This window comes from Pungitius pungitius, chromosome 3 (assembly GCF_949316345.1).
Source record: "Pungitius pungitius chromosome 3, fPunPun2.1, whole genome shotgun sequence".
NCBI lineage: Eukaryota > Metazoa > Chordata > Actinopteri > Perciformes > Gasterosteidae > Pungitius > Pungitius pungitius.
This window is the reverse complement of record NC_084902.1, coordinates 17,507,693-17,528,900: the sequence shown is the minus strand read 5'-3', so window position 1 is coordinate 17,528,900 and position 21,208 is coordinate 17,507,693. Positions and strand designations below refer to the sequence as shown.

The 21,208-nt window shown below is 41.4% G+C and overlaps 3 protein-coding genes and 4 non-coding genes across 9 annotated transcripts; all 7 read left to right on the top strand.

Moving 5' to 3' along the window:
• The first annotated feature begins 4,359 nt into the window (after positions 1 to 4,359).
• On the top strand, positions 4,360 to 9,350 carry rps3 (ribosomal protein S3). 2 transcript variants are annotated; one of them, XM_037471812.2, is made up of 7 exons: positions 4,360 to 4,460; positions 5,788 to 5,918; positions 6,473 to 6,566; positions 7,081 to 7,175; positions 8,290 to 8,477; positions 8,650 to 8,853; positions 9,277 to 9,350. In XM_037471812.2, exons 1-6 carry the CDS (start codon positions 4,431 to 4,433, stop codon positions 8,847 to 8,849), a joined length of 738 nt encoding a protein of 245 aa, XP_037327709.1. In that variant the 5' UTR covers positions 4,360 to 4,430; the 3' UTR covers positions 8,850 to 8,853; positions 9,277 to 9,350. The 2 variants fall into 2 exon arrangements, with proteins under 2 accessions (XP_037327709.1, XP_037327716.1); XM_037471819.2 differs by having other exon boundaries at positions 4,416 to 4,460; positions 8,650 to 8,891.
• LOC119223577 (small nucleolar RNA SNORD15) lies at positions 5,331 to 5,476 on the top strand. Its single transcript, XR_005120944.1, has one exon. It is a non-coding gene; the product is annotated as a small nucleolar RNA SNORD15 (small nucleolar RNA).
• On the top strand, positions 6,050 to 6,198 carry LOC119223558 (small nucleolar RNA SNORD15). The gene has a single exon (XR_005120940.1). It is a non-coding gene; the product is annotated as a small nucleolar RNA SNORD15 (small nucleolar RNA).
• On the top strand, positions 7,960 to 8,108 carry LOC119223567 (small nucleolar RNA SNORD15). Its single transcript, XR_005120942.1, has one exon. It is a non-coding gene; the product is annotated as a small nucleolar RNA SNORD15 (small nucleolar RNA).
• Positions 8,966 to 9,114, top strand: LOC119223572 (small nucleolar RNA SNORD15). The gene has a single exon (XR_005120943.1). It is a non-coding gene; the product is annotated as a small nucleolar RNA SNORD15 (small nucleolar RNA).
• Positions 9,351 to 9,353: 3 nt separating the features above from the next.
• Positions 9,354 to 12,500, top strand: kctd14 (potassium channel tetramerization domain containing 14). 2 transcript variants are annotated; one of them, XM_037471835.2, is made up of 4 exons: positions 9,354 to 9,941; positions 11,211 to 11,435; positions 11,525 to 11,659; positions 11,923 to 12,500. In XM_037471835.2, the coding sequence occupies exons 1-4, from the start codon at positions 9,888 to 9,890 to the stop codon at positions 12,232 to 12,234; spliced, it is 726 nt and encodes a 241-aa protein (XP_037327732.1). In that variant the 5' UTR covers positions 9,354 to 9,887; the 3' UTR covers positions 12,235 to 12,500. The 2 variants fall into 2 exon arrangements, with proteins under 2 accessions (XP_037327732.1, XP_037327741.1); XM_037471844.2 differs by lacking the exon at positions 9,354 to 9,941 and adding an exon at positions 9,946 to 10,071.
• Positions 12,501 to 14,207: 1,707 nt separating this feature from the next.
• LOC119217826 (uncharacterized) lies at positions 14,208 to 20,817 on the top strand. Its single transcript, XM_037471796.2, has 3 exons — positions 14,208 to 14,380; positions 15,279 to 15,741; positions 19,919 to 20,817. Exons 1-3 carry the CDS (start codon positions 14,332 to 14,334, stop codon positions 20,229 to 20,231), a joined length of 825 nt encoding a protein of 274 aa, XP_037327693.1. The 5' UTR covers positions 14,208 to 14,331; the 3' UTR covers positions 20,232 to 20,817.
• The last annotated feature ends 391 nt before the right edge of the window (positions 20,818 to 21,208 follow it).

Here is a 21,208-nt window from a genome sequence, read left to right as displayed (position 1 = left end):
CTATATTACCTATTTTCAATGGGAATTTCTTTTGTATTTGGACGTCTATATGTCCTGACTGCAGCAAATGACCTAAATCAACAGTGTTGGTTTTCTTTTTCTGATTTCTGGTTTCAGATTCCTTGTAATTGCTTTCGACGGCCAGACATCTTTGCAGTTACAGTAACATGATGGAGTTACACAAATGTGGCTTGTTGTGTTCCCATGAGCATCCCTCTAAAATGCTGCCATTGCTTCTCAGGCTTTTACGATCATCTGGGTCTCATTGAAGCACAAAAGGGACAAAGATTAATTATTTTTCTTACTTGCGTTCAGGGAATCACCCAGCCCTGCCCTCTGTGTGTGTGTTTGTGTGTGTATTTTGGTGTGTGCATATGTGTTTCTGGTGGGGGGGGGGGAGGAGGAGTGAGTTTTGTTGCAACTCGTCTGAACAGACCAATTTAGAGTGAGTGACACTGAGGAGAATGTTTGGGCAACAGATGCTCGAACAAAGACTTTCCAGCACACAATGGGGCACAGAGATACTTGTGACTGATTTCCATCTATTCACACAAAGTGGAGCAGAAGTTGACGTCCTCCCCTGTGTGCTACTGTGTGTGTGTATAAACCGCAAGTTTAATGGTGCCGTTGGAGGTGGAGCTAATTTTATCTGCGGTTGCAAGGTATTCTCATACAACGGTTCATATGAGATCTTACAGAAAGTTTGAATATCCAGCAACACAAGCAATCACCAAGCCATTGCAAACGATTCTTACAGTAATTAGTCAGGTTTAGGAAAGGATCGTAGTTTGAAATAATTAGGGGAGTTATGGGACAAATGAATCAACACAGTGACTTTTGATGCTGTCTAACTATACGTGGTTTACATAAAAGTGAGAATAAATCGTGTTTTGTTGGGAAAGTCTTTTCCTCCAAACTGTATTGTTCATACTAATTATCATAATTATTTTTCATCTCATACTTCTACAGTTTTGGTTCCACTCCAAGTGTGATTCGATAAAAAAGTGTATATTCATGTATGTGTGTGCATCATGCCTTATTGCAGAAGCATAGTAGGCAGTTGGGGCCCTGCATGTGTGTGTGTGTGTGTGTGTGTTGGTATTCAGCTGTGGGCAGGCTAGGAGGATTTCCCTCTAGTAAATGAATAACAGTAAAGTGAAGCAGGAGTAGACTCCCACAACCCCCATGGCTACTTACCATTCAATACCCGTGTTTGTATGTATATGGGTGTGTGTGTCTGTAGTTGTGCGTGTGTGTGTGTGTGTGTGTGTGTCTGTAAAACCTTAAAAAGGCCAAGGGCCATCACAGTGCAGCCCCTCGACCCCTCCCTCCCCTCCTGGTCATGCGGGCCTCTTTGTGTTTCCCTGTTTTCCCTTTTCAGTCGAACATCTGTATGCTAATGCAGCTCAATGGGAATGGCCTGGAATCATCCTGGGAGAGAGGGTGAGGGGCAGTTTCCCTGTGTGTGTGTGTGGGGGGGGGGGGGGTGTTTGTGTGTGTGTGTGTGTGTGTGTGTGTGTGTGTGTGTGTGTGTGTGTGTGTGTGTGTGTGTGTGTGATAGAAATTATTAAGAGTTTGCCGGCAGTAAAGGGTTTGTGTCAGGGCTTCCAGAGAAAGGGAAGAATTAATGATTAACGTGTAGCTCAGGAGGGACCGGATGGGTTTTAGGAGAAGTTTAAGGAAGTCTGTGTGTGTGTGTGTGTGTGTGTGTGTGTGTGTGTGTGTGTGTGTGTGTGTGTGTGTGTGTGTGTGTGTGTGTGTGTGTGTGTGTGTGTGTGTGTCTGTGTGTGTGTGTGTGTGTCTGTGTGTGTATCAAACAGCAAAGGTGTGTGGATGTTAAATTTGATTAAAAGTGTGACCGACCTCATGCTCAGGGTCTGTGCAGGCAAAATTGCTTCAGAGGACACATTGAGACACATAGAGTTTGAGCCTTGAGGGAAAGTAAAGGGTTGGGACACTTTTAAAACTATAGCTACAATGTAGCTTATACAGAATAAGATGCGTTTTGCTACACTCATGGTAAGCTAGTAGGTTGATTCCCTTTTTCCATCTAACCTTGAAAAAATACATTTTGTTCCGATTTTGGGGATGCTGTTAACATAAGATGCCATGTTGATTCTGCATGATCATTTAAACAAGTTTCTTGACAGCTTAGTTATCCAAGTGAAAATCTTTAAACTCGGTAGACATTGCCGGGGTTTAAGTTTAAGACTACCTACTGTGTCAGATATTTAAATTTGGATATTGTGCTAATATTTGTAGTTTATTTTACCATTGTTGGTCAGTGATTTTAAGATCCAGAGGTCTTTTCTTCATTCTTAACACTATTTTAAGTGGTTGTCATGTCTTACACATTCTGTGCACAAATTGAGGATTCGTCAATAAAGTCCTTTCACACTAAAAAGCCATTGTTTGGAAAATGCCTGCTTGATTTGTCTAATAGAGACTGCTAAAGCCTCACGAGAGCTACAGATCAACTTTGTAACACGGAAAACAAAGACAGGGCACACTCTAATGGGAAGCAAATTCATAAACTGTAATGTACACTGTATTATAACTGTCATATGCTATCAACTCACCTAGCAGAAAAACATCAAGACCCAATACCATTAGTGCTCACTGCTAGGCTAGACAGTGGGAGCAGGGAATTAAGTCATTTCAGCAAGCAGTCTACTAACATGTGGTAATGAGCTGTCAGAAAAGCTCCTTTGTTACCTGCTGGGATCCGATCAGACTTTACTGAGAGTAGATTCAAACCAAAAATTTTAGTCTGCTACCTTTTTCAACAATGCCATTAAAAAGTTCTGCACTTTGGACGATTCCAGCTGTAGCATGTTACACAAAGTCTTACATTCCAATTTGACCATTATAATTCATTAATATGAAAGATGTTCTCTTGAATGTTAGCCATACATCTGTTTTGTTCCTAATAAGTCATTGCAAAGTATGTTCTTCTGCGACCGTGGTGCGTGGAGTAGAGAGGTTGGCAGTTCGAACCCCTCCTGCTCCATGTCCCATGTCGAAGTGTCCTTGAGCATGACACCTAACCCCTAACTGCTCCCCGGGCACCTTTACGGCAGCCGACTGCTCCCACTGTGTGGGTTAAATGCAGAGAACAATTTCCTGTATTTGTAAAATAATACTTGGCAATAAAAATGTCTTCTTCTTCTTCATCTGTTCAGCACTACTGAGAATTAGAGAAAGAGAGTAGAGACCTGGTGCCATCTAGTGGAAGCTTTGGTGACTAACACTCTCTGTGTGTGTAGCTGTGTCTCATTTCGTCAGCTTTATCCTCATAAGGACCCAGCCTTTGCTGGTCTTGGTCCTCCAACAACATATAGGCTGAACCAAGCCTCCCTCAAATGGGACGGTCTGGCCTACATGGGGACTTTCTGCTTGCGTCATCAGCTTATCCGTTGTTGTTCCCGTTGTCTTGCAACCTGCTGCGCTTGACAGCAAAACCTAAGAAGCACTCTCTAGCCAATTACTGATTCAATTTAAAAAATGTATGACATGCAATTTAGCCAATCGCCGTCCTTAAATAGACTTAGAATGGTGCAACATTGGTTTTGCCCTAAAACAGCACTCCTTGTGGTAAAATGAACAAACAAGGCCTCTTCGCTGCAATGCTTCCTAAACTAATGGGGACACATGACACAGAATATAACAATATTCTGAATGTGATATGGCTAATGTAATCATCCTATTCGGTGTGGAGATTCAGAAGTATGTCGTCTGAATGAAGCGCTTTCAAATAAAAACATGTTGCCGTTATTGTTCAGATTTAGGAGACATTTTTAGGTAGGCAACACCTGAACGTATACATCATTTAATGAATTGCCTTTGGATTGTAACTTTCAGATGTTGTGCTTATTAAAAAAAGGGTCCCACTTTAAAATGATATATTAATGGAGGCTGTTCAAGCTATCATCTGGTATATTTGTTTCTACTTCCTTCAGTTTTCACTGCTGGAATTTCTTCCCAAAATATATTTTGGGAATTTTAAAAATCTTTTTTGCTTTCCAGTTCCCCTTAATGTCAGACCGCCCTGATAAAAGAACAATTTTCGTAAATGTGTGTGTGTTTGTTAGGCTGGGGCTTTGCGGTCAAATTTCAGATTAAAGGGAACAAAAGTCACCTGTTTCAAATGTCAGAAAGCAGACACTTTCCATGCACTCAAAGCAACACTAACCAAATCACTATACATGATTAAATACAAAAAATTTGATCATCTTTCTTAGACATACTGCCACTGTAAAATGTATAATTTTCCGAGGGAATCAAAGATGGAATCAATTTGCTTGCTTTGTATTTAGAACTACAAATCCCAGCGGCTTCTTGAGGAGCCCGTCGCCGGAAATTCGTCATTTTAGTATAAAGCCATTTCCGTATCCTCTGGTGGTCCTTTCCTGTCTACGGCCTTTCGGAAGATGGCGGTGCAAATCTCAAAGAAGAGGAAGGTTAGCGCTAAATAATCTCCGTTTTACCCACACAGACAGGCGGTTTCTACATAAATGAGGTGACGTTGGCTAGGGTATGATCGTTTAGTGTTCAGTCCGGTGTCAGTCGAACTTGTGAGCCTCCGGTCCAGATAGGATTAATCCAGATTGTGCCGGCCCCGCGTCCTCATTTGGCGTGCTAGCATGGCTCCATACCGCCTCGGCCGGGTGCGAGTTTCAACCAGATACCCACCGAGTCGAACCCCATTCTCTGATAAAACTAAATCGAATTTTGTTGAAAACATTTTTATATGATCTCCAACCCTATGAAGTATCTCTGCACGTCTCCTCTTATGCGGAATGGCTTCAAAATGTGGCGTGGCTAGCTAGTGAGACAACGTTAGTTTCCGAGTCAAATGCACTGGGATTGAGTTTAAATCGTTTAAAACTCCTCCAAATTAAGCAGTATTCATTTGGGATAAAAATACGAAATACACCCATTTTGACTACTCGAACGGTTTCGATGCTGCAGAGGACATCGAAAATGAGAACTTTGAATCCCTGTTAGCCACTGACAGCAGTTTTGTACATGATTGTAATAGGTACTCTGAACACACTAAAACATTTAAATGGTTTTATTTAATAGAACATGCATGTAGAAAGCTGCTAATTACAGTTACAGGGATGCTATCGCCGATACCTACTAATGCCCTGTTCTAATTATATTGATCGAATGGGTTACTCATCCACAAACGCATGGCCCCAAAGCCTCAAACTGTACAGAACGGTTGTCTTAGTTTTAATAGTTTTACTATTTTCAAATAAAGACTCAAACGGATCATTTTGAGAATACAACAACGCCGGTCCCAAGCCTTAGTTTAGATTCCCTCCCTTCAGTGATGATACGATGACGAGACGGAACATGGCTCCAGTTTTGGGGGTTACTGGTTCAGGGCCACGTTCTGTGGTTCGGCTCCAGTTCCTCAGATCAGGAAGTCCTCTTCTCATGAAGATACTGAGGCATTTGTCTGAGAAGGGTTAAAAGATACAAGTCTAGAAACAATTGCATATTGAGTTGCACCTCTAAGCATCTTTTTCTAATAGTTAATGTAACGTTATACATGTATAATACAGTTGTTAGTATATCAGTGATCAATGATATGTATACTAATTAAAATATCAAGTTCATTGTTATCTGCTTTCAGTGTTATAATCTATAAATATGTCTGAGGTTGGGTCCCTTTTGCATGTCCTTTGATTCCTTGTCTGGGGACAAACATTCTCTCTTAAGTCTGATCTTTCCCCTCAGTTGGACAGTAGGTGAGCTGACCCTGTCCTCTCTCCGTAGTTCGTTGCAGACGGTATCTTTAAGGCCGAGCTGAACGAGTTCCTGACACGAGAGCTTGCTGAGGATGGCTACTCCGGTGTGGAGGTGCGTGTGACACCGACCAGGACTGAGATCATCATCCTGGCTACAAGGTGAGAGCCGTTTAAATACAATAAACAAGTGTGTCATCAACAGTTAAGTTTGCAACTTTTAATGCCATTATGTATCTGGTATAATTTACCGTACCAGCTTTCAGCTGTTGCATCTGCGTTTGCAACTATCCCTTCAGTGATGATACGATGACGAGTCGGAAGGGGGCTCAGTCTTGTTCTGAGGGTTCTGGTCCAGTTTCACGTTCTGTGTTTTTGCTCCAGTCCCTCGGAGCAAGGAGTCCTTTTTAGTTGAAGACATTGAGGCATTTGTCTGAGAAGGGTTGAAGTAGCACAAGTGCAATGTCCCCTATTGGTGGTGGACTTAATGAAGAGAACTTAACTGCTTTTTAAAGTACGACTGCTTGCCTTTAAGGAATTTAGATTGTTTCATTGTCTAAATAATACACCGCCACACCTTGAATATTAATCCATCTAATGCTGCCCCTTTTCACACAATGGACACTGAAGCTCAACATGGTTACTTTGGTTTTAATATTTGTTTCGGTGAACGTTTGTCTGGGAATTTAATCTAATCCTCAGTTTCCTGTTTTAAGGACCCAGAATGTTCTTGGTGAAAAGGGTCGTCGGATCAGAGAGCTGACCGCTGTGGTCCAGAAGAGGTTTGGCTTCCCCGAGGGCAGCGTTGAGGTAAAGAACACACTTAAGTGGTATTAAGTGTTTTCCTCATGGTTTACAACCTGGCCAGCTAACACATCGGACTAAAGTTTAACTATTGGGCACTTTTTTTTGGTGTAAGTGTAATGTAAAATATTAAGATGTGTGCAGATTATTTAGAGAATGTGGTGATGCATGTACTAAGCATATAAATCTTAAATGGCCTCCGCTTCCATGATGATACGATGTCTGGGGAAACAGGAATCTAGTTCTGCGGGTTACTGGTTCCGGGCCACGTTCTGCTCCAGTTCTCAGATCAGGAAGTTCAGTTCGCATGAAGACTGAGGCAAATCAAAAGATAAACAATTCTCTCAAATCTCTGTAGTAATATGTGCATGTTAAGTCTTGAACGTGCAGATGTGGATGTTCGTCTTACGTTGAAAACGCTGGTACTCACCAATGGGCTTTTTAAAGCTCACTTAAAATGCTGCATTTTCAGCCTTGAGGATGTTTCACGATTTGACCCTTTGTGCCTCCCCTCTGTTAGCTGTATGCTGAGAAGGTTGCCACTCGTGGGCTATGTGCCATTGCTCAGGCAGAGTCTCTGCGCTACAAGCTGTTGGGAGGCCTGGCTGTGCGTAGGTAAGTGCTGAACAATATCGGGAAGGATTTACCGCCTTCTGTAGAGCTTATTAAACACGTTGCCCAGTGTTTACCCTACCATTATATCCGGGGGAGCAGTTTCGGACTCACGCTCTGTGTCCGCTGGTGAGCGCGTGCTCTCCTGTGTACGTGCACGTGTCTGTCAGCACAGACTGGTCCTGTCGTATAGGAACCGGTGCTATGTTGCTACCGGTTCTCGGTACCCAACCCTAAACGCGTGCTCTAATATGTCTGTTTACGCACAGACATGGCACTCAAACCAGCGGACAGACTAGATGATTTTTATGTTTGTTAGAGGTGTGTATATTGCCTCTTGCCATGGCAAGATTTTAATTTCCTCGCTACAGGGTTCAGTCTTTAATCATGGACTTGTTCACAGCATATCAAACATTACATTGCCTGTCCATCAGTAACTAATCTGTTGGCTTCTTCCAGAAAGTTAATGATTATGATTTTTGATAGTAAAAGCACAATGATGCAGACTATGTAACATTTTGCTTGTGCTAATATGTACTTTTTAAAATAAAATAGCTTGTTTAACTCGATGGATGATTGTAATATTTGGATGCAGGAGACTAAATGTTTTAGTCAAAAGTTAAATGAATCTATCAGCAACAAAAAACCAAAGATGTATTCTACCGAAAGCAGACATTTACTTAAACAAAGCAGCAGTGTGGGCCTGTGATTGTTCCTTGGTTTTATTTCTCCTCAAAGACTTAAGTGGGGGTGCTGTCAGAGTGATGTCCATTTAGCGTCTCAGTCCCTTCAGTGATGATACGATGACGAGTCGGAATGGGGCTCAGACTGGTTCTGAGGGTTCTGGTCCAGATTCACGTTCTGTGGTTCTGCTCCAGTCTCCCAGAGCAGGGAGTCCTTTTTGTTTGAAGACATTGAGGCATTTGTCTGAGAAGGGTTGAAGCAGCACAAACGGACGCCCCCTGCTGAATGTCAAATGGTAGTAAAGGGAATTAAGTATTGATGATGCGGAGTTGTACCCAAACTGTCACTTCAAATGACCACCTGCTTCTACAGGATGAGCTTGAAAGAAGAAGCCTCTATGTACAGTGACCTTACTGTTGCCGACTCTTCTCAGGGCATGCTATGGTGTTCTGAGGTTCATCATGGAGAGCGGCGCCAAGGGCTGCGAGGTTGTGGTGTCCGGCAAGCTGAGGGGTCAGAGGGCCAAGTCCATGAAGTTTGTGGATGGTCTGATGATCCACAGCGGAGACCCAGTCAACTACTACGTTGACACAGCCGTCCGCCACGTCCTGCTGAGACAAGGTGAGTGCTCGCCAGGGCCACAGGACACACTAAGACTAATGTCAGATACCTGCCCTGTTGAGTCATTGCTGCTGTACTAAAAGCTATAGTGGACGATGCAACTTTGTTTGTTCTGTGCTTATGTTAGCTGTGTTTCTTGTGCCCTAACATGTTGTTCTGTGCCCATACTCAGGTGTGCTCGGCATCAAGGTTAAAATCATGCTGCCATGGGACCCCAGTGGTAAGATTGGTCCCAAAAAGCCCCTGCCCGACCACGTCAGCATTGTGGAGCCCAAGGAGGAGCAGCTGCCCACCACCCCCACATCTGAGCAGAAGGGGGCCAAGCCAGAGGCACCTCCCATGCCCCAAGGAACACCTGTACCCACTGCTTAAGAGGGTAGGAGATGGTCCTTTAAGCAGCATGCTCAGCTCATGGTAAAAAGCTTACTGGAGTAGTTTTATTCCATTACTGATAACTATCAGAACAAAGCTCAATGCAACTTTAGTCCCTTCAGTGATGATACGATGACGAGTCGGAACGGGGCTCAGTCTTGTTCTGAGGGTTCTGGTCCAGATTCACGTTCTGTGGTTCTGTTTCAGTCACTCAGAGCAGGGAGTCCTTTTTGGTTGAAGATCTTGAGGCATTTGTCTGAGAAGGGTTGAAGCAGTGTAAATTTTGTCTGGTCAATACCAAGGTGTTTTTTCCCATTTTTATGCACCCATTATTTGGTTAATGGCATTAAACCATTGGCATTAAAAGTGTCAATGTTGTTCGACAGCATCAAATACACTTGAATTCTGACTTTGTTTTGTCTTGCAGGTTTTAAAGTGTGCCACCAGATGGAAGCAAGACCCTCTGATTTTTGTGTACAAAACAATAAATTCTGGAAAATACACCATGTTGTGGTCACTTTGTTACAGAATTACAAAGTATGCGCACTGAAGTGTTGGATTAAAATAAAAAGGTGATTTTGCCTAGCCAAAATAACAGCATCCGCACGATTGATTTTGCTACAAAAATGTTTTAAATTTGCCAATAACATTTGCCCACACTGTAGCCTTCAAGCTATATATCTGCAAAACATTTCTTTTTGGGTTAAGATATCAACACTTTTTTCTCCCACTAGCTAGAGTACTTAAGACCTGCTCTTGCATTACATAAACACTTTGGATCAAGATGCAGAGAACTTTCATTTCAATACAAAAAAATGAATCAATATTGCAGTAAAAAAAAACGACGTAATGAGTAAACATTTAGTTCAGGTGTGTTTCTGCGTCCCCATATAAAGTAACACCTTAAAGTGGTCACTTTCTTATTGGAGTGACTCATCTTCGCGGCGCTAAAGCATCAGGTCCGGGTTAGGCCCCGCCCCCTGCCTCCCACCTGTTCAGCAGTTAAACCACTTCCAGCTACCTCGTGGACGGGTCAAGATGAGTCTACCGGACTGCAAATCATTGGAGAAGCCGTCTTTACCCGCAGACCCAGTAAGAAAAGCAAGACTAATATTTGTTGGAGCAGTAAGGGCTGTTTAGAAAGTCAACAGGTGAATGTAAGCGCCGAGTTTAGAAAACAATGAGCACATTATCCACCGGGCTGTTTCCTCTTTGGCAATATGTAAGTATCCGCCTCACACAAACGTGTGTGTCAAGATGAGTTTACCGGAGTGAGGCGGATTCAACAGGAAATGAGAGGAAACTCCCGATTCACCTGAGACCGTAGTAAGATTCTCTCACAACGAAGGATAGTTAACACTTAAGTTACCACGCAGGAACGTTATTGTATTTCAGATATTTGACATTAAAATTAAACCGATACGATGGTGTAAACAGAACATCTTCTGAACGGTAGTGGAATAGTTATGAATAACTAAATGTCAATAAATCTCAGTTTGACTCAAGTACCGTACTGGGTAAAAGCAATTTATTTTAGAATACAGCTTGGTTTACATTAAGCTGCTTTTGAGTTCAAATAACATTTAACACTTAAATAAAAAATAAAAAAAATTTAAATAAAACATTTTGTGAGTGAAAGGAAACTATTTTAATTTAATTTGATCAAATATGTTTTAAGGGCCATGATAAGACTGGTTTTTATTTTTTTTGTCCTGTCTGGATACTACAACTTCAGTGGCAACACTTTGATGTCTTTTCTTTATGGGTTCCCCACTTTTTGTACAACAGTATCTACGCGTGCGTTCCTATAGTCACACCCTGTGTGTGTCCTTGTGTGTACAAGGAATTTAATCTGCAGTATCAAATGTCAAACACCTTACTTAGTCACCCTCATTGTTAAACCCGAAGCTGTTCATTTCAGTGACAAAAAACAAAGAAATGGAAGCAAGTTAAAACTCAGTTAGCCTTCAATTTATATCTGGCATTTCTTTACTACAGTTTATTTAAATATGAAACTCAATTAAAGCAAAAACTATAGTGGAAAGTTTGGAGAGACATTGTGTCAAAACAACCTCAGGTTTGGTCTCCATATATTTTCAAAGGTTCTCAAAGTTTTCTATCATATTAAAAACAAAAACCTTTTTAGTTTCAGAAAGTTTAGTATTTTTCTTTGACATTGATTAAAGAATACAATTATTACCAAATCTATCAATATGTGAAAATATTGATTAGTTACCTATTTGGCTTTGCTACGGCATCATTCAAATTAAAGAAGCTCATTGAAAATGAGCCAGAGCAGCAGTGCGCAAGCTCCCCCGCACTGTAATGGACTAACCAATCCCTCTTCCTCCTTTCTCTCAGCACTCTCCCATCGTGCAGTTGAACGTGGGGGGCCATATGTTCAGCACCTCTGTGAGCACGCTCAGGAAACACCCCGAGTCCAAGCTGGCTGAGCTGCTCAGCAGACCGCCAAGAGCCCGAGGCGACGCGCAAGGCCGCTACTTCATTGACCGCGACGGCGCCCACTTCGGGGCCGTCCTCGAGTACCTGAGGTCGGACCGGCTGCCCACAGAGAACATCCAGGAGGTATTAGCGCCGTGGGGTCAAAGGGAGAGTCACTGAAACACACTCTCACTTATGAAACAGGATTATATTGTGTGTGTGTGTGTGCACAGGTTCACAGGGAGGCCGTGTACTACAACATCAAACCGCTGATCAAACTCTTAGAGGAAACTCCGCAGCTGTTCGGGGAGCTGGTGGGGAGGCAGCAATTCCTCTCCAGAGTGCCGCACTACAAAGAAAACATTGAGGTCAGCCGATGGGTTTCTGTGGTTTTCAGGAACAAAACGTCGGGCCTAACTACACCCCGGATTGGAAGTACAGCGTCTCGTACATTGTCGCTTAACTAACATATAGTGACTGGGATAATTACAAAAAGAAAACGCAAAGTCGTAAAAAAAAACCGTGATGTCTTTTCTTAGTTTGTGTGAAATCCGCAGACTCCAGTCGGTTGATGCAACTCTTTATCTGTGAGGCATTTGATAAGCACCAGGACCCTCACATTTCTTCTCAGGTGCTGATTCGCATCGCCAGAGCCGAAGCCATCGCCGCCCGCCACTCCACCATCATGATCTGTGTGCTCCGGACCGAGGAAGACCTGGGTTTCTATGACAACGCAATCAGCAGCCTGGAGGCGGACAAGGAATCTGTGGTGACGTTCGGACCCTGGAAGGCAGCGCTGTCCGCCAATGACCTGCTGGACTGCGTGAAGATGGACATTGAGAGTCAGGGCTACAGGGTGAGCGTCCAGCCTCACGCGGTGGAGAAGAGCTTCCTGTCCCGGAGCTACGGCTTCTTCCACAAACTCTCGTTCACCTGGTGGTAAATATACCGTTTCTGACAAAAAACAGACCACCTTTAGAAATGTGCTCTGAGTCGTTCCTTAAAAACAAGTTGATGCACTTTGATGCATTTGTGTAGTGAAACTGGACTTTATTTGGCACACTTTTTAGACACTAGAGGTCAGTAAAGTATGTCAAAGGTTGTGTTGTTTACATTTAGAGACCTTTGTCTTATGCTATGTCACATGTTGGTGGTGCTTGGAGATATGGATAACGTCCCATATCTGTGTAATACTGCTACATTTAAATAAACACTATCTACAAAATTTGACCAAACCTTTTTTTCACTCCCAAGGTTCACACATGGTTTGTTTAGTCACGTTCCTCGACCAGCTGCAAGGGAATGGACATATTGATACGAACACCAGGACAATGTGGTGCAATACAAACTGAAAATAAGTATTTAAATAATAAGAAATAAAATGTGCATAAAGCATTGTGTTCATAGAGGGCAGCTATTGTCCCTTTTAATCATAATTAATTTGCTCACATTTACTACAATATTGTAGCTAGAGCTTCTTTAGTTACTGCCGGCTCTTCAATAAGCGAATTGAAAATCACTTTGGTGTGAAAACATTGCATTAGGGGAAATTTGAGCAAGCCACCGCTCGGGATGGAGAAGCAGAGGCCCCAAGGTTAACCACAGAGCAGCAGGGGCGAGGTCTCTGCTGGAAGGGCTTCAAGTCAGCCCACTTCCTGTGTGCTCAGAGCGTGAAGAAGCAGCAAGCACAAATACTATCCCGTAGAAGAGAGGTCAGAGGCCAGGGCCGTCAATGCTCTTCTTGCTGTCATCCAAACAGTCGAAGAACAGCCGGAAGGACACGTGCCTCGTTGGCCGATTTTTTTAGTTTTAGTTTTTAATAGGCTTTGACTGAAAATGTTTATGTTAATTGTAATATTTGAATTACAGGTATCCAAGTGTTCGCTCCTGTATTTTGACCGAGAGGTCTCCACACCTGCATTTAGAGAAGCGCACAAATTCTAGTAAAGTTAGATGTTGCAAGATTAACCCTTTTCCTTCCCCCACCATCTCCCACTTGTGTTTTTGGTTCAAATTTTCCTGACTTTTCATTCAGTGCCATTGTGTCAACATTTCAAATTATGACCAGCTACCCTTCAAAAACAAATATTACCCATCAGCCTCAGATGTGTTGAGAGGTAGTTAAAAGTGAGCAATCTCCCAATAGAAGTTTTTAACCACAGTGTCACGCATTCGCACTTCCTCTCAAATACAACTCGACCCCTCTAGTAATAAGAAGTGGCACATTGCATTTTACCTTGGATTATTTAAAATGTTTTCAAAATGTACACTTTCCCTGAGTATTGCACATTTTCCACATATTTAATCTGACATTGATGGTCTGTGTTTGTTCTTCAAATAATGACGCAGCTGGAAAACATTCTTTGGGCATTGGGGGGTGACCTGACAAAAGCACTGTTGTAGTTATTCATAAGATGCCAGTGGGTCAAATGATTCCGGGCCTAAGAAACCTAAACTACTTTGTTTGTCTGTTATCAATGCTCACAAAAAATGTTTCAGCGCAGTAAAAATCCATCGTTAGTTTTAGTTGTTGACTTCAGCTAAGTTGTTCCAGCAGCACAGCGGAAAAACACAACGCGTGGCAGAGAATCACAGGAGGAATAAAAGATCAGACGTTCGGTTCAAAGAAAATCAATTTCCCTTTGATATGTAAGTTCTTTATTTCATGGTAATTGTTGTAATTCAGGTGGGTTTGACTTAAAATAACTATTTAAACCAGAACATGGTTTGGCTATAGATTTTATTTTTTAAATAGACTAAGTTGACTAAAAGAGTGGCCATCATGGCTATTTTTGCCAAAAGGCCATACATATTTTGTGTGTACAAAGCATTTTGAAAATCAACTGTTAATTAATATTAAGCTAAAGAATTTAATAGTTATTTTTATTCATTTCTTAAATTGTATAAAATGTACAACAGTAAAGATTAAGGCGGATGTGTGTCGCCTCCGTTCTGTGACACAGGAAATGTAAATACCTGATGTAGAGGTGGAGGAACAGCGGCAGAGACAAGCACAGTTGGTGTAGAGCCAAAGACGAACATGATGTCCAGCCTGATGAGATTTCTGCTAGTGAGTCTTCTTCCGACAGGTACGCTTTCATTCATGCTTTGATTTGTTCAGTGGGTGGAAGTACTTTACTATTAAAAAAGTACCAAGAAAACAATATAAATATAATCTATTATGTTTAGATATCCAGAATTTTGATTTGATTAATGCACAAAGTGAGTCATAATTCTGAACCTTCAAAAGTACCAGACGATATATCTGAGAATAGAAGAACACAAAAACAAAGTTTAAATCTGTTATTTTTTTGTGAGGGAAAACACTCTTTTTGTCTTTAACAGTGCATTGTATTCCATAGTTGTACTTGCTGTCTTCATCTGAAAAGTACATCTATAGCTGTCAAATGAATGTTTAGTCGATAATTTCAGTTAAAATAAAAGTACAGAGAAGCATGAAACGAGTTTGATACTGGATGGTGTTACCTGTTCGAGTCTCTGAACAGTACTTAAATGAAACTATTGAAGAAGAGAAATTGCTCTTTTGAAGTACTGCTTATAAGTTCTAGACATGCACCATGTGGCCAAAGTCTCAAAGTCGTTACATCAAGGGTGGCAAACGAAAATCTTTGCAACCAGTACGAGGGGGGAGCACCGATTTTTATCTTCTCACAAGTCCATGTCTACAGTTTTGAGAACTGTAGATAATGTGAACTCAAGAAAAACTCAAGAAACACCTTTTTAGACTCTACCTTGACTAAAACACTAGCAAACCGTAGGACTAACAAATGGTGGCACTTAAATTTTACTTATAATGGCACTTTTCTATAACATGTTTTGAAACTGCTTATTTGATGAAAAATGTACTTTCTTGTTACTTGTTCTTCTGAGTTTGTATCTCTATGGGGAAATGCACTTATTGTACGTCGCTTTGGATAAAAGCGTCAGCTTAATGACATGTAATGTAATGTAACTCGTTTGTTTCAGGCATGGGCGGCACGTTGTTGTACAGCAAACTTGGAGGCGACGTCCTCCTGCCGTGTTTCAGCCCTGTCCCCCTAAACTGCTCCTCGATCAGCTGGACCTTCTACCAAGGCGGCCGCGTGGAGTTTGCAGTGCTGGTCAGGGAGGGGGGCGTGAGGGCGGACTCCGACAAGTCCATCCGCTTGACCCTCGCGTCGAACTGCTCCCTCGCCGTGCGCGACCTCGTCGTCGACGACGCCGGCTCCTACCACTGCATGGAGCACCAGCAATCCATCACTGCCGTTTACTTGTCTCTCCTCGCCATTACCTCGTCGTCCACCGTGACCGAGCTGCAGCCCGGCGGACGCCTCGCCCTCAGCTGCACCGTATTTACCTACTACGACACCGGCCTGTGCGCGGGACGGTCCGAAGCGTTCAACATCACCTGGGCGGCCGAGGACGGCGTTACGCTGCGCAACGACACCAGGTGCTCATTTTGTTGTTTTGTTTCCATTACTCACAGCCGCTCTTCAACTGTGTGCTGCGAAACGAGCTTTTATCGACCAACGTTATTGGTAGTTTTTAAATAATAAACATTATTGATGGATGGATGGATGGAACCAATTATGAAACAACAGTAGTGAAAGAAATAATACAAAATACAATACACAATAAAAAGAATAATCAAATAAAAATCGAAACAATAGATAATAATACAAAAGTTGCAGAAATGTTACAAATGACACGAATAAAAACAATTTTGACTTTAAAAATGTGAGAACGATTTATTGTGGTGGCAGAAATCCGCTTTCTTATACACGTTATAAGAACCTCGAATTTAATTATGCGTTTCTTGATTGTCCATGGTTACCGAGAAAAAACACAAAACCAATACTTCGTCTCATTTCGTCGGCTGCATCGTCGCGAGGATCCGGCCTTCGCGGTCTGGGTCCTTCACGTACCGCATAGGCTGAACCAAAAGGTTACTGACATGGGAAAATAGACATACACCTGCATTTAGAGAAGCGCACAAATTCTAGTAAAGTTAGATGTTGCAAGATTAACCCTTTCCCTTCCCCCACCATCTCCCACTCGTGTTTTTTGGTTCAAATTTTCCTGACTTTTCATTCAGTGCCATTGTGTCAACATTTCAAATTATGACCAGCTACCCTTCAAAAACAAATGATATTACCCATCAGCCTCAGATGTGTTGAGAGGTAGTTAAAAGTTTGTTTGTCTGTTATCAATGCTCACAAAAAATGTAAGTGTGATAATAATGTAAGTAATATCATTGCAATAATCCCAAAATGAATCATATTACACTACATTTAGAATGAATGAAATAAATAATTAACCGCAACAACTCATATTCATTTTATCAGCTTAGACAAATGATGGTGTATTACGCGTGCAGATAAGGAATTTGTGTTGTATTCTAGCAGTCGTAATAAAGAGGCAGCATTACTGCGTGTCTTGTTATTTTGCAAATATCTGTGGCGATGAATACAAATGCATAGAGTATCAGTATCAGTTTTTGTGTGTGACAAACTTTGATCAACCCTTCACAATTTGGAAATAGTACTCATAGTACGGTATAATTATAAAAAGTATAATAATAATAAGTAATTTTACAAAATAAATCAATTGTGCAGGCTAGAACACATAAATCATATCAAATACTTAACAATTGAACAATGAACAACTAGTCAAACACACTATTGGATTTAGTTGGAGGTTTAAAAAAACAAGTCAAATTAGACAATGATATACACTAACCTAAAGAATTATTAGGAACACCTGTTCAATTTCTCATTAATGCAATTATCTATAATCAACCAATCAGGCAACAGGCAGTTGCTTCAATGCATTTAGGGGTGTGGTTCTGGTCAAGACAATCTCCAAACTGAATGTCAGAATGGGAAAGAAAGGTGATTTAAGCAATTTTGAGCGTGGCATGGTTGTTGGTGCCAGACGGGCCGGTCTGAGTATTTCACAATCTGCTCAGTTACTGGTATTTTCACGCACAACCATTTCTAGGGTTTACAAAGAATGGTGTGAAAAGGGAAAAACATCCAGTATGCGGCAGTCCTGTGGTCGAAAATGCCTTGTTGATGCTAGAGGTCAGAGGAGAATGGGCCGACTGATTCAATCTGATAGAAGAGCAACTTTGACTGAAATAACCACTCGTTACAGCCGAGGTATGCAGCAAAGCATTTTTATGGCCACTATGTACCCATCCTCTGATGGCTACTTCCAGCAGGACAATGCATCATGTCACAAAGCTCGAATCATTTCAATCGTTTCTTGAACATGACAATGAGTTCACTGGACTAAAATGGCCCCCACAGTCACCAGATCTCAATCCAATAGAGCATCTTTGGGATGTGGTGGAGCGGGAGCTTCGTGCCCTGGATGTGCATCCGACAAATCTACATCAACTGCAAGATGCTATCCTATCAATATGGGCCAACAGCACCTTGTTGAATCAATGCCACGTAGAATTAAGGCAGTTCTGAAGGCGAAAGGGGGTCAAACACTCATATTAGTATGGTGTTCCTAATAATCCTTTAGGTGAGTGTACAATTCTACACATTTAATTTGATGACTAAAAAATAACATACATTTCTTCAAGCTATATAAAAAAATCCTGTATGAATTCACATGATGACATAAGGGTTATATTCACAGCATTTAGGCAACATAAGCAGCCAGTGCTATATGTGTCAAAAAAGCAACTACACCAGCAGACTGCTTCGCAAACAAATTACATTTCACAATACATTTATAAAGTTAAGGAAAAATACTGTTTTCAAAAGTAGACCTGGGGTGATATTAAAAAGTGCTCAAAAACACAGTAAACAACAACAACGAACTAAAGGTGTACTCCCTCTTGTGGCCAAATAACGTTACATTACATAATGTAACAAAATTACATAACGTGTAACACATTATGTATTTTACACACACACATTACAGTATATTATTAATTTAAATCCATTAGGCTTTATGGGATCTTGATCTTATGATATTTTAAACGTTACAATGCATCTTATCAATATTTACCATTTGCATTCATTCGGGGAACATGAAGATGTTTATTGTTACCAAGGCAATAAGTGCAAACTGGTCTTAACCCATATTATCATAGCTGGACTTGAAACACCGATAAGTGATACAACTTCCCGTTTATGACAAAACCAATTACAACTAACAATACTAATACTCTCAAGGACCGTATAGCATTGTCAAAATATGAAAGAAAACGGGAACAGTCACCATTACAGCAAGGTCGACGCAGCTGTCGTGAAGTCTTGGCAGCTGCCATGACTCGACGCAGCAACTCAACCTGCAGACAACAGTCGTACTTAATAATACTACTACTTAATACTAATGTATTATATATACTGTCAAATATTGTTGGAATACTATAAATAACGCTTTTATTGATAAGTTCAGCAAGTTGCTGGGCAACGGGAGTAGCCGAAGTAATGCTGATGAGCAAGCAGAAAGTCAAAGGCCAAACCGTTTCATTTCAGAGACCGCTCGTTTCAGCCTATGCGTTGGTTGGAGGATCAGCCCAGGTCTACCGCGAAGGCTGCTGAAGGCTGGAGGCTACAAGGATGCAGCCTAGCAACTGAGACACAGCTACAGCTTCTTAACTGGGACGCTGTGGCCAACGGGGGCACTTCCTGTTTGCGTCATCACCTTTTCCTCTGCCACTTCCGTTGCATATTAACCTACTGCGCTTGAGAGTGAAAGCCCAATATCTCAAAAAACGTGGATTGAGATGGGATTCTTCTCATTTCATTTAATTTAGCAAGATTTGAAATCGGTTAAGCCATGTACGTTTAATTTAAAATTAAATAGCAAACTTAAGCCAGAGAACATAAATCAATTAACTCAATAATACCACAACATTTTTTTTCACTTGTACAGACCTTTGGCTTTTTTTTGCATACGCAAGCTAATATAACTTTAACCATACATTTCTGTTCATAATATGAAGTCTAAACTATATACAATCGGCACAACCACAGTAAGATATTAGTCAAACTAAGTTTGAAAGTTAAGACATTAAAGTACCTTTTCACTGCGGGATACGGGCAGATGTATCGGCCAGCAACGCAACAGTATCGGCCCGCAATGCATAATGGGATATGCTGGGCCGCAAAGAATACATCAGATGCGTCCTCCAAATCGGCAACTGAAGGGCTGCATTTGTCAACCGCATTTGGAGGATTTGGGAGAGCCAAGTTGCAGCCAAAGTGACGTAATCGGTCGACGAATGATCGGAAGCCTCTGTAGGAGGCAGCCTCTGTAGAATGCAGCCTCTGGCGGGTTCAGCCTCTAAAGGATGCAGCCTTTGGAGTATGCTGTCTAGAGTGCAAGGCACTTACATTTATGTTTCATGAATTTCCTAAAACAGCTACTAATCTAGTCTTTAGTAAACTGGCAAGAGACATTTTTTGCATTGGTTTGGAAATGTTTTCAGAGGTGGATTAATCCGTATTCTGCGCTGTACTGACTAGTTTTGGCAGCAGGATGGTGTTTGTGGGATTGAGTCCAAATAAACTGTGCTTGAGTTCACTAAAGAAACATGTCTCCCAGGAGAACACTGTGGCTCATTCGCTTGTTTTAAAAGAAAAATGTCCCCCTTTGCACAGGCAAGAGCTGATCTTCAGCACCAGCTGCAGCCTCACTCTGGTCACAAAGCTCAGGAGGGAAGACCACAACAGGAAGTTTAGGTGTCAGGTGAGCGACCAAAAGAACAGCACAGCGGCATTTCTGGACTTCACTTCTGCTTTCTTGTTCCAAACTACTCCAACCGCAGAGAATCCAGTTCAGCTCCCCATTAGCCGCATCATACTCTGTGTGGCTCTGCCGGTCATGGTGCTCATAGTGGGGTTCTTCACATGGAGAGAGGACCGTAAAAGGGCCAAAGCATCAGCTGGCATGAAGCTGCAAGAAATTAACTGACTGTTCATCACTGCTCTACACATATGTGTAATTTTTTACTTCTGGCTTTGATCTTGATTTTTCTAATTTTGCATGCCTCAAATCTACATGCATCACATGCTTATGTGTTGGAATCTGGATTTTTACAGTTATTTTAGCTTCATGTAAAAAAATATAAGGCCTAACAATAACAGTAGGGAAATGGTGTGTAATTCTAAAACCAAACGTGTTTTCACTCTTTTTTCATTTGCTATATATTTTAGAACCCAGAAACCACTTTGGCATGCAATTTGGTAGGCTTTTATTATCCCCCATACCAAGATGGACTGACCCAACCTGCCAACACCTGTCAGTGCAGCCTTGAAAAACATACACAAAAAAGAGTTGTGTTTGATGCGAAACAGCAATGCCTCTATAGGGCGTTATTAATAGATAGCTCGGAGAGATCTGACCAGAGCAAGTTAATTATATACTTTTGGAATATACATTTTGATTACCTTTGCCTCAGTCACGACCATTTTAGCAGATAATAGTTATTATCAAAAGACAAAATTCCTAGTGCATTATGTTTGTAAATACATATATGTGAAAATATGTTATCCATGCTACTGTGCCACAATTATGAATAAAATGTTCAAATGTGTAGTTCGCTGTCTATTATTGTTGAAGCTTAAAAATGTGTAATTTCATTTCAACAGCAGAATATTGGTAATATTTTAATTTTCAGCTTGCCACAAAGATACTAAAATTGAATTTCATATACAGCAAAAATCGTATTACCTCCAAAAACCTACTTTTATACTGTGTTTTATTTTACATTTTGAACGCCTTGGAGATTCTTTATATTATGGTTATAACACCATTACTGTAACCTAATAATACAGTAAATATTGAAATTACATTGTTCATTTCATAATCAAAACACTGCGACTGTGTGGCGGCTAAGCCGTACTTTAAGCCATGCGTAGACAGGCTAAAAGTTGTTTTTGACGCGCTGG

Coding starts and splice junctions, on each gene's coding strand:
- kctd14 (XM_037471835.2), top strand. CDS start 9,888: ATGAGTCTACCGGACTGCAAATCATTGGAGAAGCCGTCTTTACCCGCA. Junction 9,942..11,210: donor CGTCTTTACCCGCAGACCCA/GTAAGAAAAGCA, acceptor CCTTTCTCTCAG/CACTCTCCCATCGTGCAGTT. Junction 11,660..11,922: donor ACTACAAAGAAAACATTGAG/GTCAGCCGATGG, acceptor ATTTCTTCTCAG/GTGCTGATTCGCATCGCCAG.
- rps3 (XM_037471812.2), top strand. CDS start 4,431: ATGGCGGTGCAAATCTCAAAGAAGAGGAAG. Junction 4,461..5,787: donor AAATCTCAAAGAAGAGGAAG/GTTAGCGCTAAA, acceptor CTCTCTCCGTAG/TTCGTTGCAGACGGTATCTT. Junction 8,478..8,649: donor CCACGTCCTGCTGAGACAAG/GTGAGTGCTCGC, acceptor GCCCATACTCAG/GTGTGCTCGGCATCAAGGTT.
- LOC119217826 (XM_037471796.2), top strand. CDS start 14,332: ATGATGTCCAGCCTGATGAGATTTCTGCTAGTGAGTCTTCTTCCGACA. Junction 14,381..15,278: donor AGTGAGTCTTCTTCCGACAG/GTACGCTTTCAT, acceptor CGTTTGTTTCAG/GCATGGGCGGCACGTTGTTG. Junction 15,742..19,918: donor ACGCTGCGCAACGACACCAG/GTGCTCATTTTG, acceptor CCCTTTGCACAG/GCAAGAGCTGATCTTCAGCA.